The following is a 24657-nucleotide window of genomic DNA, read 5'->3' on the forward strand; positions in this document are numbered from 1 at the left end:
CTGCAACAAATCCTGATAAATATCACCTTAGATGATTTTCTGTCAATCTGTATAATAAAATATGCAAAAGTCTCAAAATAAAAGCAAAAATACTTCTTGTTCATGTAGGGATTTGTAACGCGTGTATGTTTGTTTCTAGAAATGCCTGCGATTGGACCTTGAGGCTCCAGTGTGGGTTTGTAAGCAGCGAGTTCTGGTCACTCTGACACAAAGCCTGACCGATGTGCTTAACTATGGCCTCTACCTCCCTGCCTTTAATGGGCGCGCCGGAAAGTTCCTCGATGAGGAGAGATTGCTCAGGGAGTATCCTCTCCCTACGATCACGCCTGTACCGTACCTAGAGGTGCACATACTCCCCCTTCTGCATCCCACGATGCTTTAGATCTCTCACTTATGATATTATTGGCTCAGGTTGCTGTTATTATCATTTACCTGTCAATTCATTTGTGTGACTTCAGTTCCGTTACAAGAGGCGTGTTTACACTCAGAGCCATGTAGATGACAAGCAACTGGCCAAACTACATACCAAGGTAACGTCTAACATGCATGTACACTACCGTTAAAATGTTTGTGGTTGGTAAGAACACTTATATTCAGCAAGGATGCATTAAATTGGTCGAAAGTAACAGTAAAGACATTAATGTAAAAGTTCTCAATTTCAAATAAATGCTGTTCTTTTGAACTTTCTATTCAAAAATCATGAAAAAAGCAGCACAACAGTTTTCAACATTAATAACATAATAATAAGAAGAAATGTTTCTTGAGCAGCAAATCAGCACATTATAATGATTTCCGAAGAATCAAGTGACACTGAAGACTGGAGTAATGATCCTGAAAATTCAGCTTTGATCACAGGAATAAATTACATTTTGAAACAGAGAACATTATTGTAATTAAAAATAACAGTTTCATGGTATTACTGTTTTACTGTATTTTTCATCAAATAAATGCAGCCTTGGTTTGCATAAGAGACTTCTTTTAAAAACATTTTTAAAAATCTTACCATCTCCAAACGTTTCAACGGTAGTGTATATTTATATATAATTCTGTTGTTCTAAAAAACGGATATTTTTCCATTAAAAATCGTTATCTGGAACAAGCTGTAAGCTATTGTGTTTAGTCCTAAAAAAATAGCATGTGTCTCTGTGACAGTTCTAGACTCAACTCCAAATAGAGTCCATTCTTCTTTTTTTAGCCAAATCAAAAAACTAGCTAGAAACACTCTCAGTCTGTGAATTCAGGTTTGCTGACATGTCTTTAAAAGATGGGTTTGGAAAAGAGGACATGTGGTTCAAGTTAGCAAAATGGCAAATGCTAAAAAATTAGCAAATTAATTTGAATAGCTTACAGCACCTTTAAAAGGGCAATTACCTTCAGTTTGACTGCATTATTTTTTAAGTCCACTTGTGTTTGTCAAGGTTAATTGCAGGAAAAACTTAATTTAATTTTACATTACTGTTTTCTGACTAGAATTGTACAGGCTATCTTGCTACTATATCTTTACATACTCTTCATGTGAATGAGCTATCTGTTATGATTGGCTAATCTTTTTGCATTTGTAATGAGCAACTTCCATTCATTTTTTTATTTTTGCATCTTACTTCTTAGTAATGCTTAAGGCAGCTTTGCATTGTGAATGTAGTATGTTGATCCCTTGTATATTATTCGACATTTCATATAAAAACTGCTTTCCATTAAAGACCTTGAGTTACTCAAAACATTGTTGACTGGTTAGTAATCTAAGACTATTTTCCATTGTTGCCAGGCCAATTTAAAGAAGTTTATGGAGTATGTACAACAGAGGTGTGTGGAGAAGGTCTGCAGGTTCCTGGAGAAAGGGCTGGACCCCAATTTTCATGATACTGAGAGCGGAGGTGATTTTATTATATATTTTTTTTAATAAATTCTCCATGTGCAAGAGTTTGAGTATATTTCACATCACTTCCCGAACCTGCCTTCAAACTTGGTGCAATGCATCTAAAAAGATGCCATTTTGAACATTGGAGAAGTGCCATTTGAGAGTCTTGGCAGGAATGAGAAGATTATCATTGAACAATAGTTTCAAATTTTGGTCTGTTCTGCACATAAAGCTATTGCATGACTTCACAAGTCATATAACCTCCTTTTTTTATACTTTTAGGGAGCTTTTGGTTCTTAACTCTTTCCCTGTCAGTGTTTACAAAAAAAAAGAAAAAAAGTTGCCAGGCATTTTCGATAATTTTCACAAAACATTCATGGCCCCCAGAATGTTTTGTTGCATGAATATCTGAACTTGCAATATAATCAAAAGAAAGTACAGAGCCTCTGATAAAAAATAAAAATAAATAAAAAGCTTTTATTGTAGCTTCAACACTTGAATGTGGGCAAGTAAAAAAAAAAAATGGGGAAAAAAAGCAACATTTTGAACAAAAAAAACACGTTGTTTTTCAGACTACGACGTGCATAAGCAATGCAACGTTTTATCACTTGTTTTTGCTTCTTTTTCACCTGTGTTTTGGTCCGGGGATTCTCTGCTCTTTCAGAAGATGCGTAATAGCGCATAAAGCCCTACCGTATAACAGTGAAAACACGGAAAGCCGGAAAATTCCGTCAATGGCGGGGAAAGAGTTAAATGGAGCTTAGAGACATAACTCACAATCTACTTTCATTTTATGCAAAAGAGCAACTTCTGCCAAACATCTAATATTAGGTTTCAAAGAATACACAAAATAATACAGGGTCGGAACAACACAAGTAAATCATGGCAAAATTTTCATTTGGGGTGAAGGATGGGTGAACTATTCCTTTAAAGTTCGCCTTGATTAGCATTTAGGATACTTTAATGAATGTAAATTAAGTACAATGCTAATCAGACAAGAACATTCGACAAAATTAACTAATTATACATTCGCTGAAATGGATTTGACATTTAGCATTTTTAATCATCCTCGCATGTGTGATGTTTCCAGAATCTCCTCTCACTCTCGGGGCCCAGCTGGACACTTGTGCTGAACTGATTAAGGTGTTGAGGAGCGGAGGAGCCCATCTGGACTTCAGAACCAGAGATGGCCTGACGGCGATGCACAAAGCGGTCCAAACGCACAACCATGTAGCATTGACTGTGAGTTGATGCACTTTACCTCCCACACGCACAATCCAAAGAAAGACTCATCCTTATACAACTCATCGCAAGCTGTTGGGAGTCTGTGCACATATGTCCGTCATATTTCGTGTGCTATCCGCAGACATTGTTGGATCTGGGGGCGTCTCCAGACTATAAGGACAGTCGTGGGCTCACCCCCCTCTATCATAGTGCCATGGTCGGGGGAGATCCGTACTGTTGCGAGCTGCTGCTGTACGATCACGCACAGCTGGGCTACAGCGACGAGAACGGCTGGCAGGAGATCCATCAGGTAAAGCTCAGAGCTCTCTCGTTAAACGTAAAGAGACAGTCTCCTGTAGCATAAAGTTTCATTCTCCAGCGAGAATAAATATATCCTTTTTATTGTTTGCTACAACTGCAGCAGTGGGTGATCGGAGCGTGTGTGTTTTTGTACATTAGGCTTGTCGTCATGGAAACGTGCAGCACCTTGAGCACCTGTTATTCTATGGAGCGGAGATGAGCTCTCAGAATGCCTCAGGAAACACAGCACTACACCTGTGTGCCCTCTACAACCAGGTACACACACCCACAATTGCTCACACAGAGTCTTCCTTCTCAATGCCATCAGCTATGCTTTCTCCAATTATTGGGGATGTTCAGGATGGCTCTTTTAAAATTCTATTTTTAAAATACGCCTTCCGAAAAGCACAGTCTGTTCTGATTGGTCAGCCGGGCCCGGTCTGTTGTGATTGGTTTACCGTTTAGCTGGGCCGTAACCGCCATAGACATTGAGTCCTCCCCAAAAATCAGAAATAGCCAAATTGTCCCCCCCCAATATCTGATATTCTTGATGCTGCCCTTCTGCACTCTATTACACACTTCTCTGTTTGTTGTTAGGATGACAAAAAGTTTTAAAAGTTATATTTTTAGGCTGCTCTGCCTCAGCCGTCAAACAGCTCTGATCAATGTCAACATGATTGTGATGGCCAATCAAATCAAAGTAGGTGGGGCTTACTGTTCACAGAAGACTAGTGCGAATTCCAATGCAACACTTTAGTTTTACTACTGAAAGAGTGTGTGGTGAGATGCAAGTAGCTAAACATTTAATATTTGATAACAATAGAAATGTTCAATGGTGACAGTAACATCCAGAGATCCAAACTGCTCAACTTTATCAAATTTGTACATTTTTAATTGAAAATATGCTATCATTTACATGATTCATGTCACTGAATGTGACAAGAAACATTTTGCGTTTTTGACATATTAAACATATGAATAAGAGTGAATGTGTGCATATTTCACAATAAAATATTATTGTAAATAGTTTACATTGAATATTTCATAACCATAGAACTTTTTACCCTTCTTATTTCTTTTTATTCATTCCCTTAAATCACTTTTAATCCTTCAATTATTCAATTCCTACACCCACCCCCCGTCACTACACCATTATTATTTTAAACGTTTTACTAAATGTGCCGATTTTGTGACACCGATTTCTGATGTTGTCCAAATGAGCAAGTTGTTTGCTTTGTAATTCATCCAACCATTTCCACCATTTCGACCCATTCAGGGCAATTTGCAGAGCGGCTGTGAACATGATTAGGCATTGATAGGGTATCGCCAATCACAGCGATGTGGAGGCACCATCTCCTCTAATGTGACATTTCACGGTTACCTTCACATTCACACTGTAAGACCTCTATGAAAAAATACACTGCCTGCCTCTGAAACTTTATCGGACAGTGTTACTGTAGAAAAATACTTATTTCTTAATACCTGTTTTACTGCTGGCTTTACTGTTACCTCCCTTGCTTCCTCAGAGGAACTCTTTCACACTCTTTACATGCTTCTAAAGGTATAGTCAGTATACATACTTCGCAGTTGGCCGTATGCTAGTATTTCACTGCAATTGTACATAGCTATTAAACTCAGCTGGGCATCCAATCACATACACATTTGCAGGGTGTTATAGCTATAATCGCTTCTGTTTCCTTTGCACTCAGCTGCTTTTTCTTTGTTCCCTCTGTCATATCTACAGGAAGGCTGTGCTAGAGTTCTCCTGTTTCGAGGAGCAAATAAAGAAATCAAGAACTACAACAACCAAACAGCATTTCAGGTACCACGTCTCTCAGCTAAAGTTTTGGCTCAGCACTACTTAGGGCCAGATTTACTAAACAACAGGGAAAATTAGCATGAGAGCGCAATTCCCAAAAAGCGCAGATGGAAGTGGAAAGTTCTGTGCGTGATCTACTGACGACACGCAAATTAAAGAACACAGACGAAGCCAGATTATATCCATAATGACCAACGCAATTTTTGCGCAGTGCAAATTAGTGTCTGGTTTAAGGCATGCTTTTTTGGGGGCGGTAAATAATGACGCAAATACCAGTAAATTGACTAGCGCAAACCTTAGTAAACCACCTTGTATGATTCATTTAAATACTCTCCTCCCATAAATTTTGTGTCTGAAAAGGAAACTCCAAATGCATATGCCATAAGGTCAGCACAAATTTTTCACTGCGTCTCTTTAGTAAATCCTGACAGTAGGGTTTGTGCTGGCACAAGCTGTTAGTAAATCTGGCCCACAGTCTTTAATGGAATAGGTCCCTTTACTATTCCTTAAATCAAGTGCTCTTGACATGTTAAATTATTTTTCTGGTAGGTTGCCATCATCGCAGGGAACTTTGACCTGGCAGAAATCATCAAGATCCATAAAACCTCAGATGTTGGTGAGTTGATCAGGATTCAATTTGAACTGTTTGAAACATTAGGCCTTAAATCTTGGGTCTATTTTACTCGGCACCACAACACGTCACCGTCATAAACTTAGGCTGTCTAGATAAGAATCCATTCAATCAAATCCAAATCCATTATTGGGTAACATTTCAGATAAAACCCCAATTTATTAATTAGTCTAGTAGATGCAGCACAGAATAAAAGCATAAATGACAACATAAGAGCATTTTATCATATGAAGCAGCACGAAACTAGTAACTTCATCACAGAATGCGTCAGAACAATCCATAATTGGATGATATCTTTTTATTTAAAACAGTCAGTTTGAATGTGCAAGATTTTGATCTGGCTATTGTTTCTATCAGTGCTCTTTCCAATAAGTGATGTAAATAGGGCTGTCAAACGATTAATCGTGATTAATCGCATCCAAAATAAAAGTTTGTGTTTACATAATTTATGTCTGTGTACGGAGTATAATTATTTTCTATATATAAACACACACACATGCATATATATATTTAAGAAAATGTGTTATTTATATATAAAATATTTATATATAATATAAATTATATATAATATAAATATATATACACAGTATATACATGCAAATATTTCTTAAATATATACATGCATGTGTGTGTATTTATATGTAGAAAATAATTATACACCGTACACACACATTTATTATGTAAAAACAAACTTTTATTTTGGATGCGATTAATCGCGATTAATCGTTTGACAGCCCTAGATGTAAACTGTTTGTCATACTAGTACATGTGAGCTAATCTCTTTATGATTTGTGTGTGTTTCTCTTTGTAAATCTCAGTCATGCTCTGTGTGATGTAATCTGTGAGTCATCTGTAATTTATGTGTAATCTAAGTGTGTTTCATGTGCTGATCTCTGTGTCCAGTCTTCATGATGTATTAACTCACCAGTGCAATCCCCACTTTATGTTTTTTTTGTTTTTTATTTTTTACCCCACAGGTTGTGGCTCTATACACCTGCAGATTTGATTTGACTCAATAACTAAATTAGATCTGGTTTAAAGTGGTCATATCATGAGGAATCAAATATACAAATATATACAAATATACTCAAGTATACTATACAGTATACTAAAACGGCAAACGGCCGTAAAACGGAAAACGTCCTTCCCAGTCCAAAAAAACATTTATCGAAACAAAACTGTGAAAACTTTTCCAGCTTTCTAAAGTAAATCAGATAATACAGTTGCGTTCATATTATATAGTGGTGCAGGGATGATGTATTTTGTAGCACTTCCGGGTCCATCGTCCTTGACCTTAAGTCAATTTTTTAAAATGTTTTTTTAAATGCCAGAGGTCTCAAGCTCAAGATATTTTCATGTTTTACTCAGAGATCATCAGTAAAACCCTTGTGTGATATTTTTTAAAGCTTTTACTTGTCTTGTAAAAAGGCGGTTGCTAAATAAGTGGCTAAATGGGACTACAGAGGTTTTCAAGGACATTCAGCTAAACAAATAAAATCGTGTTTATAATCACGCTCTTGCAAACTATTATAAAGTTTCAGGACAAATATTTTTAACAAAGACTGAAAGAGTTCTCAGAAGCTTAGTGATGTCGACGTTAAAGTCATGTGACCATGGTGTATTTCGTTTAGCTTTTTATTTGTAGTTATGAAAGTTGTGTTCATTTGCGAAGATTATCACGATGAACAAAACATGAAAGAATCATGAGCTTTTGTTAAATCACAGACCATAATTTCTGCAATAATCCAAAAGCCAATGGAACGATCCTATTGTGTTTTTGTCGGGGAAACCAGGGTGATGCAATTTTCAAAAATACATCCCTCCTGCACCACTCTATTTGAGTTCCCAACCACAGCTGCTCAGAGCATGCTGGGAAAACAAGAACTCACGGTACCGAAATGCATTTAGTAATAAAACAGTAGGCAGGGAAAAAACAGAGACTTTTTCACAACTATCACTAAAGGCTATAAACCCTCTTTGACATTTAATGAGGGCACCACACATTATTAAGAACCAATGGTGTGTAATCATATATATATTTTATGTATAATAGCATCTTCTGGCCAGTATTAAACAGCCTATAACCTATTCGCCCATATTTACATCCAAGTCTTAAAAGGTACAGCAGCAAAACTGCTCACTTTTGGAAGAGTGGGTGGAAAATGGTGATGAAAACTAAATTACTGTGTATTTGATATGTTTTAAGTGATATGACCTCTTTAATAAAGTCTGACTTTATGTATGATATTTATGTCCATAAAGCGTGAACCATCAAGGACATGGCAGTCCTTTTATAAGCTCCCTCTGTTTCAATTCAAATTAATTCGACGCATTACATATATTCTTAAACAGCAGCCATATGCGTCTAATCTGTGGTTCACAGATGAGGTTCTTAGGCTTTGGGTTATGATGAGTGATTCCCAGCCTGATAGAGGTTAATCTGTTCTGCTAGTTCTTTTCTTTATGATAGTCTTGGACATATCCATTCCAGTATCCTGGAGAGTGCTCTTGATCCATTCGACAGGCGAAAATGGGTTTTATTCACAACTGATAGGATTCTTCAGGAATCCATTACAGTGGTCATTCTGGTCTAGCGGGTCATTTGATGTTGCTGCAATTTTTCGATGATTTAGGCTACTACTTTCTTAACGGCACACCATTTGATCCATTTGAGATGTGCCCTTTACTTTATCATGTTTTTTTTCTTTTGTGCCCTTTTCCCAAAAATGTTAAACACTTTTTCTATCATGTTTGAATGTCCAACACAACAGGATATTAGAAAAACTGGATATTAAAAGGACTGCAATTTCCAAACGGTTCTCGGTTTAAGGATCTAAATGTGTGTGTGTGTGCGTATAAACAAGGCAGTGACCACTGAACATTGGGGGGGCCAATTTTTTTATTTAAGGGAATAAAGAAACAGAAATAAGAATAGTAAAATAAGTTATTCTTGGTCTAATTGTTGTAGTTGTGAAGTAATTAATTGCAACACACATGCACTCTTATTCGTGTCATGTCAAAAACATAAAACGTTTCTTGTCTCATCATATTCAGTTATGAATTACATGAGACATGTAAATGATAGCATATTTTCAATTCAAAAACACCAAAATTTCCTTAAAAAGTACATGACTGAATATGTAGCTGGATATTTCTGTGGTAAAACAGTTGTCAAATATTAAATGTTAAGCTGCTTACACCTTACCACACACTCTTTCATTGTTAAAACTAAAGTGTTTTGTAAAGGCTTCTGTGAATAGTAAGCCCCGCCTTCTTTGATTTGATTGGCCATCACAATCATGTTGACATTGATCAGAGCTGTTTGACCGCTGAGACAGACCAGCCTTAAACTGTAACTTTTAAAACTTTTTGTCATCCTAACCCGCAATTGGGCCATTTCTAATGGTGGTTACGGCCTTGTATGTAAATCCATTGAAAAATAAAAGTGCACTTTAATAAATGTAATATGCAGTGGTATGAGCCAAATTGTGTTACAGTACAAAATACTTATTATTTCCTTTTCCATAATTGATTTGTGTGTTGTTAATCTTTTGTTATGTGCATGTCTGATATCTTCCACAAATTTACATGGTTTTATATTTTAAGCATGGAGATTTCTCAAAATATAGCAATATAGATGTGAGTAGGCTCTATGTGTTTTTAGGAAGAATGCATAACTATTTACATGCCGCTGTCTTCCTGTAAAAGTGCCTTTCAGGGAGACTCCTTCTTATTCGTCTCGGCGGCGTGCGGTCTGCATATCCCCACGTCGCTCTCTAATGCGATCGGCCAGTGATAACGCTCTAGATGAGAGTCTGCCAGCTCCCTCTCCGGCCCCCTCCCTTCGCAGCCTGCCCCCTCTGGAGCCCGACGACACCGGGCCGTCCCAGCGCAGCCCCCAGGCTGCTCACACACACACACGCAGCCTCAGGAGACACACCCGCTCAGGAGGACACCTCAGGTGTGGAGTCGGCTTTGATTTGTAGTGTATTAAAGAAATATTTCTCCAAACTAATGTTATTTTTCTATTGAACACAAAGCGAGATATTTAGCAAAATGCCCACACTGCTCTTTTCCATAAAATTAATGTTGATTTTAAAGGGTTAGTTCGCCCAAAAATGAAAATTCTGTCACATGGATTACTTTAATGATGTCTTTACTACCTTTCTGGGGCTTGAAAGTGGTAGTTGCGTAGCTGTCAATGGAGGGACAGAAAGCTCTCAGATTTCAGTAAAAAGATCTTCATTTGTGTTCCGAAGATGAATGCAAGTCTTACGGGTTTGGAACGACATGAGGGCGAGTAAATGATGACAGAATTTTCATTTTTGGGTGAACTAACCCTTTAATGTCACTTTCCAAATAACTTTTAAAAATAAATGTATTTAAAAAAAATGTTTTATATTATTTATATTTTGATTGATAGATTGATTTTATAAGTTGAGTAAAACTATTGCTTATCTGATCATAATTATGTAGAATTTACATTAATGTAACGTATGAATATTATAATTATAATATTAATAATTAAATAATAATATGTGACCCTGTACCAGAAAACCAGTCTTTTTTTACATTGAGATGTATACATCATCTGAAAACTGAATAAATAAGCTTTCCATTGATGTATGGTTTGTTAGGATATGACAATATTTGGCCGAGATACAACTATTTGAAAATCTGGAATCTGAGGGTGCAAAAAAATAGAAATATTGAGAAAATCGCCTTTAAAGTTGTTCATTTCTGTTGGCGATTTTGCTGCATCCACCCACAAAAATACATTTTTGATATATTTAAGGTAGGAAATTTACAAAATATCTTCATGGATCATGATCTTTACTTAATATCCTAATGATTTTTGGCATAAAAGAAAAATGGATAATTTTGACCCATACAATGTTTTGTTGGCTATTGCCACAAATATACCCGTGCGACTTGTGACTGGTTTTGTGGTCCAGGGTCACATATGGTAATTAATAAAAGTATTGTTTAATAACCTGACATAAAAGAGGATATTGACCTCAGAGCTGGTTGTTAATCACTTTTGCACATACGTTTGCACACTGCAGTCCTGGCAGTCCCGTACAGAGAGAGCCGAGTCCTCCTGCCGTGTCTCGAGGGCCCAAGCGACGGCTGTACAGTGCGGTGCCCGGCCGAACCTTCATCGCTGTCAGTTCGCATTCACCACAGGGAGAGGGTGAGATCACACTCAACCGAGGAGAGAGGGTCAAAGGTCAGTCGTTCAGTGTGAGATGCAGCAAAAAGATCACATTTTTATGCTGAAGGTTGCTACGATCTGGAGTGTTTCTTCAACTATGGGCACTTTTAGAAATTAAACACAATTCTCAAGTCTATTGAATTTGTTTACTCTCAGTGTTGAATATACAGCACATGCCTTACAGGTCTTTTTTTTCCTCTTGAACTATCATGAACATTTTTGGAATAAAATGGCTGATTGTCTTGCAAAGGCTGATTTCATAACTACCACTTTGTTTATCCTAAATCCACAAGTAAATAATTTTACAAAATTATGCATTGGCTGGAATTGATGGACTATTACTTGATTTTGTTTTCACATCTCTCATATTTTATCTCAGGCACGTCTTTCACTGTTGTCTCCTTGATAAATAAGTACAAACTTTTGAGGAAAGAAACTGAAGGACAATTTTCATTTGTGTAAAAATTGATATTTCATGGTTTATAATTATTTCACTCTTCACTATATTTACTTTCACTCATAAATATATATATATATATAATAATTTTAAACAAAACAAAAATATTTATACATGAAGACTTTTGAAAAGTAGCAAACTAAATAGTGAATGTTTGGTAAAAAGTTTAATGTGATCTTCAAATAACTAAATAAAAATGAAAAACATTTTAGATTTGAAACTTAGTTTTAATATCTGGGACTTAAAAGTGCCTGCAGTTGAAGAAACACCCATATATGAGAGGAGAAAAATACAAAATACAACATTTTACAGTTTTTACTTGCCTCCACCAGTGCTGAGCATAGGTGAAGGAGGATTCTGGGAAGGCTCAGTTAAAGGACGAACTGGCTGGTTTCCTGCTCACTGTGTAGAGGAAGTCCAGATGAGACAGTATGACCCACGACTGGGTCAGTACACACACACACTCACACACACACACACTTGAACACAATGAGGACATTCCATAGGCATGATGGTTTTTATACTGAGCTAATGACATTTTCTAGCCCCTAAACCTGAACCTACCCATCACAGAAACCTTTCTCATTATTACATTTTTAATAAAAATTGTTTAGTATGTTTATTTAGCATTTTGAATTTGAATTAGAGAGAGAGAGAGAGCTGCATTCAGAGTATACACAAAAGCATAATTTTAAAGAATTCTGCATTATAATGTTCAAATAATGTTATTTATGTGGCCATTCTTCTGTTTCTCAGAGACAAGAGAGGATCGTACCAAGAGACTTTTTAGGCACTACACTGTTGGCTCCTATGACAACTATACCTCTTACAGGTATATATACACTACACAGTATATACTGCATATTATTTAAGATGTTGTATACTGCACATTTTCCATATGCAGTAGATCATCTGGGTGTTTTAGGCAATCAGCATTATGGCACAGTATGCATACTGCAGAAATAGAATGAGTAGTGTGGTAATATGCTTTTCCAACCAATGCTTTTCTCTCTCCTGTATCCTGATTTATTTAAACATGGTGGATTATGGGTATGGGAGGAGGAATCTGTGAATTCTGGCAGGGGAGCACATCTAACTATTGATTTCTGTAAATCCACAGTGATTATGTTATAGAAGAAAAAAGTGCAACGTTGCAGAAGAGAGACAGCGAAGGATTCGGCTTTGTGCTTCGGGGAGCTAAAGGTCTGAAACACACACGCACGTGAGCATGAACAAAATTCCCATACAGATGCAGTAATAAGCTTTCTCTTATTAGCTGAGACGCCCATAGAAGAGTTCACACCTACTCCTGCTTTTCCTGCCCTGCAATACCTGGAGTCAGTGGACCTGGAGGGGGTGGCATGGAGGGCAGGGTTAAGGACGGGGGATTTCCTCATAGAGGTATAAAAGAAAACTTTTCACACACAAAAAGGGCTATTTCACCTCCACAGAAAGAAACTTGAGAGTTTTATGTGCCAAATAAATGAATTAACTGATTATGGTAACATTTAGTGTAATTTAATTAACGTTACTTACAGTTTACATCAGTGCACGTGAGTGTTCATCTTATGGAAAAAGGGTGGGGATTTGGATCTATTTACTGGTTGTTGATTGGATAGAGGCAGGCCTAAATGTCTGAGGTCAATTGTAAGAAAGGGGCGGAGTTTAAGCTGCTTAAGGGGGCATTGACATGGCAACATTTTCAACAAAAAATGGAAAACGTATGCGTTTTGGCCATTCATTTACACGACAACAGCGTTTTGGGAGCCTGAAAACGGGTTTCAAAGTGCAAGTTTCTGAAAACAATACCGTTATCATCAACAAAAATGTGAATTTGTTAAAACGGTGTCATCATGCGCATGCGTATTACGTGTTCAGTCTATGGGTGCTTAGTGTTTCTTTACAAAGTGACATCGCCAACTACTGGCCTGGCAGCAGAATACAGCGTTTTTAGTCATTTTCACGGATCCATGTGAATGGTGATCATTTTGATAATGTTATCATCTGTACGCAAAAAACACAAAGGAATTTTTTTTTCTGTTTTTATTACATTGTTGTTGTGTAAACTTACCCTAAATGATTGGAGAAGTCCAGCATGTCACCAGAGAAAAGTCGGTCAAAAAGTTGTTAAATTAAACATGCATGGATTAATAATGTTGTCATTTATCAGACTGTGTGTTACATTTCTCTCTATTTCTCCCCATATCTGTCAGGTAAATGGGGTGAGCGTAGTAAAGGTGGGACACAGGCAGGTGGTATCACTGATTCGGCAAGGTGGAAGTCGGCTAGTAATGAAGGTGGTTTCTGTCACACGCAAACCTGACACTGGAGAAGTTGTCCGCAAGAAAGGTTATTATCCTCAACTCACTTCATATATGCATGAATATATACACACCATGCATTTTTCTTTTTATTTGACTGGACTTAAGAATTTCAAGAAAATGAGGAAATGCTGGAAAATGCTAATTTAGATCTTGTATTTCCTGTTCCTCCTCATTATTAATTAGCCCCGCCACCTCCCAAGAGAGACCCAAGCACCAGCCTGACCCTGCGCTCAAAAAGCATGACTGCAGAACTGGAGGAGCTGGGTAAGACAGATGCTCATACATACATACAAACAAGCATGGATGCACACACATCCTTGCGTTATGCTTGGTCTCAGATAAGTTAAAACAGATGCTATCATCTTTGAGGGCATGGCACAAGTTGGATCAAATCCTTTTTTTTTTCAGGAACACTAATGGAGAAATGTATTCAAATTAATGTTTTTTCTTTCCGTGAAAATGATACAGCAATGAAAAGGGAGTGTGAATGATTGTAGAGTAATAGCTTTGTTCATTCATTGCTAATGAAAAGTGACCATCTAATGCACAAGTCTATGAGCTAAATCAGGAACTATAGATTTGTCCTTCTTGCCCACAAGCGTCAAGGAGAAGGAGGGGAGGTAAGATATGAAACCAGTCTCACGTTGATGATGTCATTTACTGGTTCTATATGCTGATTAGCATGTGATGTCATGAATGGATTTATCTAACCTTTTTTAGCTTGTGTGTTGTTGCCTGTGACTGCAAAAAATTGTAAAGTCAAAGTGTATATGTTCGTTTTTCTTTTTGTGGATTGTTGACAAACTAGCTGAGCTGTTATGTATGTGTTTTGTGATGTATTTGTGAGTGTATATTTGTTTTAGCTTTCCTTCAGTTCAGACTATGTATATTATACACATGGGATATGTGTATTTTCTGATGCAGTTGGTGATTGTGTTTGGTCTTCTGTGATTTGATCAGAGGATGGACCGGAATACTGGTCAGGAATGTGTATTAAGTGTTTCTGTATGTGTGTGCATCTGTGTGTATCCCTCACAGAGAAGTTGGATGAGATGTTGAGTTCGCCCAAAGAACCGGTTGTAGTGATGAGGCCACGCCCTGCAGATGTAGACACCAGAGCAGCCACTGTGAAACAGAGACCGATAAGTCGTCGCATCACACAGGCTGAGATCAGTGTGAGTCTGAAACACATAAACATACACCATTTAAAAATCAAAAAGTATTTTAATTATAATACTTTAAAATAAATATTTTATTAAAATACTTATATAAAATATTCCATAAAACAAAATATAACCATTAATATAAGGTCATAATAACCATTAAAAACAACAACATAATATACCAGAACAAGAGCTCTTGTTATGACAATAGGTAATTTCTGATATACTATGCATTGTTTGCAACAGATGGTACACATCACCACTGTAGCACAGTAGCCAAATTGTGTCAGTAAAGATTTGGCTGCTAATCAGTTTTTGCTTAAAATGCATTTTGTCTTTAGGTTAGAAAAAATTAATTTGCAGTGATGGCATTTTCTGTTCATTTCTTTGATAGCTGATTAATCAGAAACTGTGATTTGTTTTATGTTCTGACAGTAACTGTATTCTGGCCAATATTTGACTATGTATTGTATTTGTTTTTGTGTGTAGTCTCTGTTAGAGAGGCAGGGTTTAAGTGCAGTATCCTTGGCTGTGGACAAAAGTCACATGCAGCTGCCTCGGGGAATGTCAAGAACCAAGTCATTTGGTAATGTGTCATTTGGGATGCACATACACAAATACAAACAATCTTACAAATTTTTCCTTTTCATAAATGTAAACTAATGATACGCCAACATAAAAAGAGGTATATATATTGATTACCAGAGTTCTGATCTTTGTTCTAAACAATACAGCCACTGTCTCACCGAGAATTGTTTTATAGGTGCTCCTGAAGATGAGAGAATCTCGGCCCTGATTGGAGAGCATCGCTTTCCAAGAAGCTCCTCAATGACCGACAGCTTTAGACAAGATAGTATTCCACCACCTCCACAGACAGCTCCTCCACCACCTCCAACTCCCTACTTTCTTGATTCAGGCCCACCTCCATCCTTTCTTCCACCTCCGCCCCCTTCTCGCGCTGCCAACCAGAGTCGTTCAAGCTTCCGCCCAGGGGCAGAGCCCAAAATCCATGGCCCAGTCACGACAGACCGTCAACGAAAAACACGCTCCATGATCATTCTTCAGGACACCGCCCATTTGCCAGTGGAGCCTGCCCCTATTGCAAGACCGCAAACGCCTACCTCTGGAGCGGTTCCTCCTGAACGTGGTCGTAGGCGTGGACCACCTGTAGAGAATCCATATGCTAACGTAGGTCGTCTAAGTGCTGTCTATACTCCTACCAAGCCCCAGCGTAGAAAGAGCCCACTAGTCAAACAAGGTCCAGTTGAGGAGGGAGCTGCTGCTCAGACTAGTAGAGATCCTTCTCCTTTGGGAGGGTTACGGATTCCCCACAGCAGCCGAGCAGAGCAGTTCCAACAGCAGGTTCTCTCTGAGCGAGCTAGAATCATACCTCCTGGGGCCCGACGCAGACCCAGTGTTTTCCTATCTGTAGAAGGGGGCGCGACAGAGCCGCAGACAACCCCATTGCTTTCTCAGTCCCACTCAGTGGATGAGTTGGCTGAGTTGCCTCCACCGGCACCAATGCTCTCCCCTGGCCCACCACCAGGGGGCACCACTTTTATACACCCTCTAACAGGTCGACCACTGGATCCTTCCTCACCTTTAGCGCTTGCACTGGCTGCACGAGAACGTGCCCTTAGTGGCCGGAATACACCCACTCCCACACCTTCGCCTACACCTTCACCCACTCAAGGCCGAGCAGTAGAAAGACCCGAGACAGAAGGAGGAGCGACACCACCTGCTCCTCTCGAGGCTCCTCCATCTAATTCCTGGAGAGACGAACCGGTCAGCATCACAGAAACAGCGAGCCAAGTGACAAGCGGTAGCCCTGGGTCTGGACGAAGCCTGGAAGAGGCACTTGCCGCACCCAGCGTGCAAGGTGTTCAACCTGCGCTGATGGATACAGAACATACCCCACCGGCAGTCCCACCCACTCTACCTTCCCCTGCCCCTACCCTCTCAAATCTGACTGCTCGGAGTCTGACAATGAGCTCAGAGGAGGAAGCAGAGCCATACACGGTGACACTTCCACCTGCGTTGCTCTCATCTAGTGATGAGGAAACCAGAGAGGAACTTCGGAAGATAGGCCTCGTGCCACCCCCTCAACCCTTTGCTAATGGCCTTCTAATTAAAGAAACACCCAAAGCCACTCTAAGCATTTCACCTAGCGGATCACGTCCATCCATTGCCAAGACCTCCTCTGGGAAAGCAAGCGATTCGACGGCAGACTCTGGGGTTGAAGACCCACATATGGAGACCACCAGTACTGTTTCCACAGTCTCCAGCATGTCCACTTTGTCTTCAGAGAGCACAGACTCCGCTCATGCAAGCAAACCACGTTGTGGGGTGGGGCGTGGTCGCCCCGCCCATCTCAGGGACCCACTGCTTAAACAGTCATCAGACAGTGAGCTGCTTCCACACCCACCCAGCACAGGCCCCAGCCGTCCACGCTACCTATTCCAAAGACGCTCCAAACTCTGGGGGGAGGAGCCCCGGGCCCAGATGAGCGGGTCTGATGAAAGTCGGCCTGCTGCTATGGGAGCAGAGTTGCTAGGCAAAGACTCTCATTCACTGGGGGAGGAGCCACCAATGGGAGCACCACTTGACCCTGGCAGGAGATCACCTGTGGGAGGTGCCAGGTAGGAAAGAACTGTTAATATTTTTACCAACATAACAACAGCAGCACATTTTGCACACCTGCATGATACACAGCACAACTTTCATTATAATTTAGCAATACACCCACTTGATTTTTGACACCCTTAGACACACACCTGGTTAGACTGCTTTTCCATAACACACGTGTGTGTGTGTGTGTGTCTGTATGTCCTTGCAGATGTGAGGAGATTGGAGGAGAGAGTAAATCGTAGGTTTTTAGCTCTGTGGGTAAAAACAACTCCTTGTCTAACTAACTTTCACTAAACCCCTTACTGCAGCCGTTAATCAAGCTGCAAATGCTACTGTGAGCTTGTCTTAAAGGCTTATGGTAGTTCATTATGCAGTAACTGAGGCATTTCAGCTTCTGTCTGTCTTTGCGCAACGAAACTGGAATTTTCAGTGTACCACTGAGGGGCAATCAAATTGCTTTTTAATAAAAAGTAAATGAGACTAATGTTAAATCTACATTTAGTTTATATTGCTGCATTGGTTGTGGTAAGTTTATTGCAGCAAGTTTTGGATGTTTACCAAATGAATACCAAAAGCATGCTGTGGTGGAAATACTGTGATATGCTAATGCACCAATTCTTTATACCCTTTCTGAGGACTCCAGTTTTATATTAACTGCTCTAACTGTCATTTTATTGCATAAAGTTCTCACTGCATGCTCTGCACTATTTAAATTTTCACAAACCCCAAATGCTTACAGCATTGGATCCACTTTCCTTTTCTCTCACATTAGCATCCCAGTAGTTTCCCAAAAGTACTGCAGTTAAAACTTTTCCTTAGTTTACTTTTTTTGCTTCCGCTACATCTTCCTCTCTCTTATTTGTCTTTATTTTTTCCTCTCTCTCTTAGACTCTTTAGTAGTTTAGGGGAGCTTCACACCATCTCTCAGAGGAGTTACGGCACCACCTTCACAATCCGGCCTGGCAGCCGATACCCAGTGACCCGTAGGACTCCAAGCCCTGGAGCCACCCCTGAACGGAGTGAACCATTGGGGCCTGTCCGTACATTCGGCCCTCATCACCACCATCACACTATACTCAAGTCTTCTAGCCTAAGTTTGCCCCAGGAGCCCAAGGAGGTGCGTTTTGTCATGAGGAGCGCCAGCGCTCGAGCCCGCAGCCGTTCTCCATCCCCCTCACCATGCGCCTCCCCCTGCCCCTCACCGGTACTGGGAGCCCCTCTCCTGGCCCTGCGACCATTCAGACAGCGCCCCCTAGCACTGTGGAGTAAGTATGATGTGGGAGAGTGGCTAGAGAGCGTGGGATTAGGGGAACATCGTGCCCGCTTTTTGGAGCACGAGATTGAAGGCGCCCACCTGCCTGCCCTGACCAAGGACGATCTGGCTGAATTAGGGGTGACGCGGGTGGGACACCGAATGAACATCGAACGTGCACTGAAGCAGTTGCTAGACAGTTGAAGAGAGGCAAAATGCAGGATATAGTTCCATCATAAAATAATTTAATAATTTAACTTGTTCTAAAGTCTAAAACCATAGATTCTAACCAACTTTTCTTTTCTTTTTTTTAAATTGCATAGCCCTTACATAATATAGATTTTACCCCTGATTTAACACCCACAAAATCTACCATGTTTCTTCACTAGTTTGCCACCTACTAAGAGTTAAAAAAAAAACATGCTGGACAGAAGTGTGGACCTACTGCGCAATATCTACTATTTTCAGCTACAGGTCGAACTGGCCATGTTTCAAATGGGTCTTCTGCACAATAACAAATTTTATAGCCAGCAAGCAGCCATTTCCTTCTCATGCCATGTTTTACAGTCAAATGATGACGAGGAAGGTGACTGCACTGACTGCTCTCACATTAACAGAGGAAGTTTAGGAATATCTTCACCATCTGCAATTGTTTGCATTTCCTGCTTCCAGGAGAGAGACTTCTGAATTTTAGAAAGCAGTGTCAACTTGGGTATTAAAGAAAAGAGAAGAGTTTAAACCTCTCCTGTAAACAATGCCAATGCTTCCAAGTGCCCGGAATTTACAGTATGTTCACAGACCATTTTACAACTCAACAGTAGATAGCCATGTTAATGGTGATTGTAAGATGCATTGCAGCAACTGGACTTGGCATGTGAATGCAACATATCCAAGTAAGAAAGGATCTGACAATCTGCCCTAAACCAGGAGGAAAAAAAAACTTCTCCCAATACAATACAAGTGTGGCCTTGAGGTAATACTGCCGCCATCTAAAATTTGTTAAAGATAGATATTTTCAATCAGTACATTCAATTTTATATGTATATGATATATATGGAGTTATATACAGTATATATTCAAAAAAGAATGTATGAGAATAAGGTGAGATATACTTGTCTTATACCCTGTGAGATTGTGTCATATTTGGTCTTACTTTATATTTGTTATTTTATTTATCAACCAATACCCTAACACAAACACAGTTACTCTTTTTTCCCCATGGTATAACTTGTGATTTGTGAGTTATTAACATAATCTTTGGACTAGTTCATGGTCAGTTATTTAAGAACTTCATAATTACGGGCAGACCTTTTTTTTTTTGTCTATTATGAATAAATGCTCGGTAAGTCTGTATGTAGAATAACTGTTTTGTTTAAACAGAGGATTTGAAATACCAGGGGACATTTATTTGTTACCTTTTGTATATGATAACTAATAATAATCAGTTGATCATTTCATCCTGATCAATTTGTGAATTTAAGACGTAAAAACATTTCTTTGACATGGTCTATTTGGTTACATATTGTGAAATTACTCATTTGGGATTTAATTCTTATCAAGGCTTTCAGTTTAGAACATTACGAGCAAAATATGCTACCTAAGGGCTTTTAACAGACAAATTAAACAGTGTTATTAAAAATCTGTTTCAATGCAGACTGCTAAACTGGTGAATTTGTCTGATCCCCAGTAATAGGAAAATCTACAACTTAAAGTAATAACATGGCACATGCAAAGCTTATACAGCTGTGTGGCCCTGACCCTAATGACCCCATTTGTGCAAACACACATTTTTGTTTCTAGTAAAAAAAAGTACCGTAATTACTAAAAGTAATCTGACTACAAGCATATCTACTGTGAATATAGAATTATTTTTCTCAATCCCCAAGATTGTCATATAATCAAGCAAATGTTGAGATTATATTGTGTCAAAATTATCTGGTAACTATCTTGACTGGTTTATTGTGTTTGATAAGCTGGAACAGTAGGCGTTGCTGTGGTTTACACATTTAACTAGTTAAACTCTGCCAACAGAGGGGAAAAATCCTCACACTTGTCTCTCCTCCGGTTGGTCAATTTGCACAAAGATGTGGGTGCTACTGTTTATAAGCCATCTGCATAAAATATTACTGTACTTCCCTCATCTGTCCCTGTCCTTCTCCCTCTCTTCCGATCCTCACTCATTTACACTCTCAAAGACAATTATGTAATTAATTACTGCAGCCATGTTCTTTTAGTTTAGCTCTCTCTTTTAGGAGCTCTCTCTTCTATTGTTGACACCTTTTTTGTATTCTTTGTTGGATGAAGTGATTTGAGGATCAAGTTTTGGACATGTTTGCTTTAAAATGAGAAAATGTACACAAAAAATATAATTTGACTTGTCTGTTATTAAAGATCATCTCTCAGGCTGTGGGGATTAATCAAATAATACATCATTCTTCTGTGGAGCAAAAGAAGAGGGTCGGATTTTTTCCTCTATACATTTTTAGAACTTTAGAATGTATACAAACACATTTTCCAGTTTTTTTACCGGTAAATACATTTTTTTGTGAGTCAAATTGAATGTATAAAAATGGAAAATTGGCCTATTATGTTGAACACCAAGAGATGAAAGAAAATGGCAGTTTCTGTAATAGTGCTCATAAATATACTTTAAATACAACCCAAGTGCTGAGAGTACATTAAATCCAATATGTCTACTGCAGAGACAGCAAAGGTTAACACGTTACATAATTGAGAAATCAGAGTAAATACAAAATTAAAAAAAACTACATGGAAAGATGTTATGTAATTATTAATATTCAGAGATAGTCCAGCCTGCATGTCTTACCTAAATGATTATAGGGCTGGATATTGACACAAATTTCACGATTCGATTCGATTTCAATTCACAAGCCTGTGATTTGATTCCAATTCAATTCAATATAAATTCATTTTTGATATAGGCCTATATGCCTATGTGTGTAGTGTATGTATAATATGGTAAACATTTTAGCAAAAATCTCCTCTCTAGAGTTCATTTTTCTTGCTGACTAAGGAGTTTGGTCACTGAATGGCTTTTCTGAGGTACATTTTTGTTCTCAGGCTGTTTTATTGACGTCTTTCCCGCTGTTGAAACAGCGATTGAGCGATTACATGAGACATGATACGGATTTCGGTAAGTTTTACTTTCAACATACCTTCTGATGTTCATTCATGTTTATTTCGTGCTGTAACTAGTAGTAAAGCAGAAGAGATGATCAGTTCACGTGGCTTCGCTTGATATGATCTGAGGAGTTATGGAATCTGTCATGAAAGAGCGCAAAAACGGGTTGAAATTTGTAATAAAATGGACCGAATTTAAAATCGGAGACTTTATTTCATATCAAAAGTAACAACACTTATTGCAATTTAGTGGGTGGGAGGCGCAAAGGTGTTCTTTTCATTTGTTGGGATTTATCGGTTCATAAAAATGAGAATTGATTAAAATCGAGAAATCTATTTATTTTTCATTTGTTGGGATTTATCGGTTCATAAAAATGAGAATTGATTAAAATCAAGAAATCTATTTATTTTTTTACCCAGCCCTAATTATATGCTTTATTAGCGGTAGCATCTCTTGAACTACACACAGCATAAGCATTTTCCAATTTTTCAATGATGCGCTTAGTCACATACGGGAGATGTTGTCACTATGGCATTCTGACTAAACTAATTTGAAACGAAAATCTTTTTTTGAATTGCTAAGTTAAAAAATAAATAAAAATAAATCACATCATAGGCTATCTGTTTTCAAAATGTAGGCTATTATGGGATTTTCAGTGACAATGAATGAATGAATGAAGCTTTATTATTGTGTCATGCGTATGATTACGCCCAGCCAACATGGACTTACAAGACACCAACATTAGTAAACATAAATAAGAGGATTAATATACAAGATAGATATACAAGATAGACAGGTCCAGAGTACATCAAATACATTACTCCCAAATAAAGACCAGCATTAGAAACAAAATAGTAATAGTAATAGTACATATGTATTCAGATACATGCATGTATGTAATCATTTACACGTGTATTCTCATTTATTCAAATAACCACCCATATAAACCCATAATCCTACACAAAACAAAATTAAATCTAATTAAACAAACTAGCTTGCCTTCTTTTCCAGGCCTTTGAAACAAAGTTTGCAAACTTAAATACATCATAGTTAAACAAGCATAATAATTTTTGATCATCAGCATACCAAAATATTTCAGAGATTTGTCGTGTAACTTCCAGAAACAAAGATTCTCTTAGGTCATCATACACTAGGTCATCTCGACTCTTAGGTCATCTCTTAGGTGTACAATACAAAAGGAAATGAGATTCACTTTCCACTTCACCAAGGTCACATAGCACACACAATCTGTTTTAAATCGACCAACCTCAATGGCTAGAGGCGAAATGTTACTGACATTTCAGTAACAAACAAATAGTCTATAAAACAGCATAATTCAAGAAACAGCAAAACAAATCTAACTTGTAGCTAACTTACAAAAAATTATAGTTAATAATTTGTATAAAACCACAACACATAAAACATGACAACATGCCTTAACCTGGCATTTATTTAAAAAAGTTTCTGAGTGCACAGTTCAACATTTTGCTTAAAAATTACATAATATTAGGGTAGTTGACGGTGGGGTTTTATGTTCACTTGTTTACAAAAAAAACACAAAAAAAAAAAAAAAAAACACACATGATTCATTATATTTACTATTATGATATTGGAATTTATGTTTGGAGGACAGACGTCACAAAAAGAGTCCTAAGCCGTTTTGAACCATTTGAGGCCCCCAATGTCGGTGCAACTGAAAGCAAGCATTATTGGACTTTTGACTCAAAACCTTTGGTTGACATTGACATATGGCTCTTGTCTTGTGACAACTTTTCCATGTGACAACTAGCCCTGTTCCATAAAAAATGCAGATCATTAACTCCTACATTAAAATATGAATAAAGATATAAGATCAATTAAAGTAGCCGCTATAGGCTACTAAAGTTAGTTATGTAACATTATGGACACATTGCTCATACCAAAGCTGTTTATATAATATAATGATTATACATGAGCACGGGTTAACCGAGGACTTAAATGAGGGGTTGTAGTTATGCGAAATGTAAGTTAAACAAATAAAAACAAATAAAATAAAATAAAATTGATGGAGACCAGTTTATTTACATCCGCGTTTGCACATCGCCTCTATAGGGTTCATTTGCAAAACGTAAATGTAAGAAACTTATCCAAGATGATTATGACGATGATTACTATTATTTAACTTAAGTTAACTTATGATTCCAAATGCCTTTATTTGAATGTATTTTTATCCGCCGGGATGATAGAATTGACGTCATTACGTGAGGGCGTAAAAGAACTGGTAAACCGTTTTTTTTTTTTGAACCGGTTCATTGAAATGAACCGTTTCGCGGAAAAGAACCGGACGACATCCCATCACTACGACGATACAGACTGTAGTGATGGGCATTCCGGCTCTTTTTCGTGAGCCGGCTCATTTGACTCGGCTCACTGAAAAGAGCCGGCTCTTTTTGACTCACAAACGGCTCTTTAAAAAATATATGTTTTAACTCGCTGAAAGTCCATCACACAACTGTGCAACGTGAATATTCACATTTTTAATTGTCCATAACAACCCAAAAACTAGCCTGCTTACCTTGCACATCTAATTAATGGGCAAAGTTATGACTGACTATTTTTCTTACCTTCTTTTTTTACTTTTTAATGTGGATATTATTGAGCTTGT

General features: G+C 38.2%; 1 protein-coding gene across 9 annotated transcripts in view; it reads left to right on the top strand.

Annotated features, from left to right (window-relative positions):
* Positions 1-21274, top strand: part of shank3b (SH3 and multiple ankyrin repeat domains 3b) — a 29901-nt gene extending 8627 nt beyond the window's left edge. For 3 of the 9 annotated variants that reach the window (XM_084110893.1, XM_084110892.1, XM_084110891.1), the window contains exons 3-24: positions 140-343; positions 459-530; positions 1766-1874; positions 2949-3100; positions 3225-3392; positions 3542-3658; positions 5127-5204; positions 5751-5817; positions 9541-9793; positions 10899-11062; positions 11837-11950; positions 12261-12336; positions 12625-12707; positions 12781-12905; positions 13718-13853; positions 14012-14092; positions 14428-14448; positions 14867-15003; positions 15481-15577; positions 15755-17630; positions 17828-17857; positions 18508-21274. In XM_084110893.1, coding sequence (XP_083967019.1) covers positions 140-343; positions 459-530; positions 1766-1874; positions 2949-3100; positions 3225-3392; positions 3542-3658; positions 5127-5204; positions 5751-5817; positions 9541-9793; positions 10899-11062; positions 11837-11950; positions 12261-12336; positions 12625-12707; positions 12781-12905; positions 13718-13853; positions 14012-14092; positions 14428-14448; positions 14867-15003; positions 15481-15577; positions 15755-17630; positions 17828-17857; positions 18508-19075 — 4728 coding nt within the window. In that variant the 3' untranslated portion in view covers positions 19076-21274. Of the gene's footprint in view, positions 1-139; positions 344-458; positions 531-1765; positions 1875-2948; positions 3101-3224; positions 3393-3541; positions 3659-5126; positions 5205-5750; positions 5818-9540; positions 9794-10898; positions 11063-11836; positions 11951-12260; positions 12337-12624; positions 12708-12780; positions 12906-13717; positions 13854-14011; positions 14093-14427; positions 14449-14866; positions 15004-15480; positions 15578-15754; positions 17631-17827; positions 17878-18507 lie in introns of all 9 variants that reach the window. The other 6 variants (XM_084110897.1, XM_084110896.1, XM_084110895.1 and 3 more) reach the window with 6 other exon arrangements.
* Positions 21275-24657: the final 3383 nt, after the last annotated feature.

The sequence above is a fragment of the Abramis brama genome (genome assembly GCF_963993115.1).
Source record: "Abramis brama genome assembly, chromosome: 4".
Taxonomy (NCBI): domain Eukaryota; kingdom Metazoa; phylum Chordata; class Actinopteri; order Cypriniformes; family Leuciscidae; genus Abramis; species Abramis brama.